The sequence below is a fragment of the Loa loa genome (assembly GCF_000183805.2).
Source record: "Loa loa unplaced genomic scaffold supercont3.199, whole genome shotgun sequence".
Taxonomy (NCBI): domain Eukaryota; kingdom Metazoa; phylum Nematoda; class Chromadorea; order Rhabditida; family Onchocercidae; genus Loa; species Loa loa.
Genome location: NW_018108379.1, coordinates 92092 through 95571, shown reverse-complemented (window position 1 = coordinate 95571; position 3480 = coordinate 92092). Strand labels below are relative to the sequence as shown.

At 21.3% G+C, this 3480-nt stretch overlaps 1 protein-coding gene across 1 annotated transcript; it reads left to right on the top strand.

Annotated features, from left to right (window-relative positions):
* Positions 1 to 1216: 1216 nt before the first annotated feature.
* Positions 1217 to 1624, top strand: LOAG_18120 (hypothetical protein; the record flags this gene model as incomplete). The annotated part of the gene is made up of 2 exons (XM_020450788.1): positions 1217 to 1270; positions 1505 to 1624. The coding sequence occupies 2 exons, from the start codon at positions 1217 to 1219 to the stop codon at positions 1622 to 1624; spliced, it is 174 nt and encodes a 57-aa protein (XP_020305494.1).
* Between the last annotated feature and the right edge of the window lie 1856 nt (positions 1625 to 3480).

Sequence of the window (3480 nt, the reverse complement as noted above, 5' to 3'; positions counted from 1 at the left end):
AATTATTTGATAATGTAAAATATGGGATTCGAAAGATCGAAAGAAAGAATTCTTTTTCATACTGTAAGTATCGAAAGACAAAAAAAAAAAAAAAAACAATAAAATAAGCAAAAAATTAAAACAATTTCATTCTTGAATCAAGAATTACTGCCAAATTTTTCAAAGTTTTATTTCTAATTAATAAATTAATGATAAGATGATTTTTGAAATGTTCATAAAATTTATTTTCAGATTATCATTATTGTTGCTTGATTGATTAAAAAAATTTGTAATATTTACTTTTTGCTGCTAATAATTTTTACATTTTATCATGCTTATTTCTATTTTATTTCACATTTTTTATTTAATCAAAGGAAAAAAAAATTTTTCATTTTATCATTTTCTTTTGCAAATAAATAAAAATTCATCGTAATGTTAAATTTTTTTTTACTTTTTTTTGTTTTTGCTTAACATTTTTTACTTTGTGAAGAAATAATTTATTGAAGCGTTTGAATTTTTTCGCTTTTCTTGTTGCATTAACTAACAATAGCTTACATTTATATAAAGTGTTAGTTTTTTTTCTTTTTCTATGAAAGTTCAAATTTCTCTCTTTTTAACTTTCAAAATTATCATCGTATTATTGCAAAATTGTATTAAATTAACATTATTTTTATCATTATGCTTTAAATATATTATAGCGTTATCATTGAACTATGATTTTTGAAATATATATATATATATATATATATATATATACTTATTTATTTTATCATCATATATATTATTATCATATATATTATTTTATTATCATATATATCATATATATTTTATTATCATATCCTTCAAATCGTGATAGTCGATAACTTATAAATAAGCTAAGAATCGTTGGTAATGGTGATCAGGTTCAATTTATACATTTTTTATCATATATGATAGTTTACAGATATGTTAAGAGTCGTGATAGTCGTAATTACCTTTTAATTTGTGCATTAATTATTATGAATGATAATTTACAGATAAGCTAAGAATCGTGATAATGGTGATCAGGGTTTAATTTATTCATTTATTATCATGTATGATAATTTGCGGATAAGGCAAGAATCGTGATAATCGTAATTACTTTTAATTTATTCATTTATTATCATGAATGATAATTTACAGATAAGCTAAGAATCGTGATAATCGTGATAAGTTTTAATTTATTCTTCACATTTTATCATTCATCGCTAACGAAAAAATGCCACTGACCTGTTCTGACTGCCCTAAAATATGCTGCTCCTTAATTATACCTGTAAGTGTCTTCTTTTATTTTTTTTATTTCAACTAAATAATTTAAATATATATATATATATATGTATATATATAATATGTGTATAAACATATTTCTGTTCCAATCTATTATAATATATTTTATTTATTTTATTTCCATCCTTCAAATCATTACATTCAAATTATTTTTCGAAAAATTTAATTTTTGACTTAATTCTTTTTTTTTTTAAAAAACTAAATATTTATATTTTTTCAGCCTATTGGTGTATTTCTTGAGAAAGGCTGCGGTAGCGCTTTGGCCATTAATATCCTGCTAACGTTACTTGGCTATATACCTGGTTTGATACATGCTTGTTTCATCATCGTCAAATATTGATCGTTTCATAATTTTTAACTAATTGAAATATCGATCATCCATTATTTCATTTTCTCTTTTTTAATCTCTTTCCTTTTCGTCTTTTTATTTTCCATTTTGCTATTTTATATTCATTTTTCTTTTTCCATCTTTCTTCCTTTTCATTAATGTATCCATTTGAAATTCAAATATTTCATTAATAAGATTTAGATCGAAAATGAAAATTTCATTTCCAATTTCAAATCACTCTGATATATAATTTATTGATACCTGCTAAGAGACGAATCGTTTGACTTTTTTTTTCTTCATTCTTTAACAAATTATTAGGAGGAAAAATTAATTATGAATTAATTACATGTCAGTTTCATGTCATTACTAGTGAAATTTGGTAATTATTTTTATTTTAAATTTAAACTCATTCAATTTTCATACAGACCTTTATAATTTAATTTTTTAAAGTATTATGTAAATGAATGATTGATTAATTAATCCATTGATCGTTAATTACTTCAATAGTTTTATTACAAACAATGAAAATGAATGCAATCTATGCTCTTATTTTAATTAATATTTTATTATCAAATTTCGATTTCGATCATTTTTAATTTTATTTGTAACTTTTAACATTATTTATTTTATAATTTATAGTTTTTCTTTTCCTTTTTAAATATTTAATTAAGTAAGAAATTCAATCCCTCACATTTATTATACTCTATAATTGCCTACTTCTCATTGTATACCTTTCAATCCTACCTTTATTTTCCCTTTTTTCCCTTCTTTTTTTTTTTGTTTTACTAAAAATAAATATGAATTAATTAGCATTGTTTATTGAAAAAGAAAACGAACGAATTAATTAATCATCGCATATTCTAATTAATTATTGCTTTTTCTCTTGTCCTTTCATTTCGTTCATTTTTGTAGCTTTTGCTTATTTTCTATCGTATTTTAATGATTTAAAGAATAAATAATTCTTCCATTGCATTTGTTGATAACAATCGATATTACATTAATAAAAAGTTTTTGGAGAAAATAAAGTTTTAAAATTTTAAAAGTTATAAAGCATAAATTTATTTATTGCTAAATTTTATTTGCTAAATTTAGCCAGCTAAGTTAGCATTAATTAGCTAAATTTTATCATTACATTAATTACATTTATCAAAATTTATCTATGTAATGCCTAACAATATTGGCGCTAAAAACGACGTAGAATTATGCGCAAAACGTGTAAAATCAAGATATGCGTTTTTTAAAAAAAAAAAAAAAACTAGTAATAATTAATGTTTATCTGGATATAAATCATTAGTTTATATCAATGAATTAACTTTCATGAATTTTTCAACTGCTTTACTTATAAAAGTAAGGTAAGTTTAAAAGAAGGGAATGATAAATGATATGGCAATCATTGATTCAAAGAAAAAAAAAGATAAGTTTAAAGAGAAAAGAAAAATTTAAGGGAAGGGAAAAGGAGAAAAAGGAAAAGAAAAACAAAGAAGAGGGGAAAAGATAAGTTTAAAAGAGGAAAATGATAAATGATATGAAAATCATTGATCCATGAAGGAAAGATAAGTTTGAAAGAAGGAAATGATAAATGATACGATAATTATTTAGCTATGAAATTTTCAATGTTTAATCACTAATAACAATTCGATTATTTAAAATTTTAGAATTCTTAACTCTTACATTTAATTCGTGAGACTGAAAATTATTCACTAGAATAAATGTTTTAAATTAGCAATAAAATTATTATTCTTTTATTAAAATTAATGCAATAAAATTTGTAAAATTTGTTCAATGTTTAGAAGTTATATTTTAAAAATTTGAATTTGAAAGAAAAGAATTAATCGATCTTTTTAGTTGAATAAATTTTACATATATAT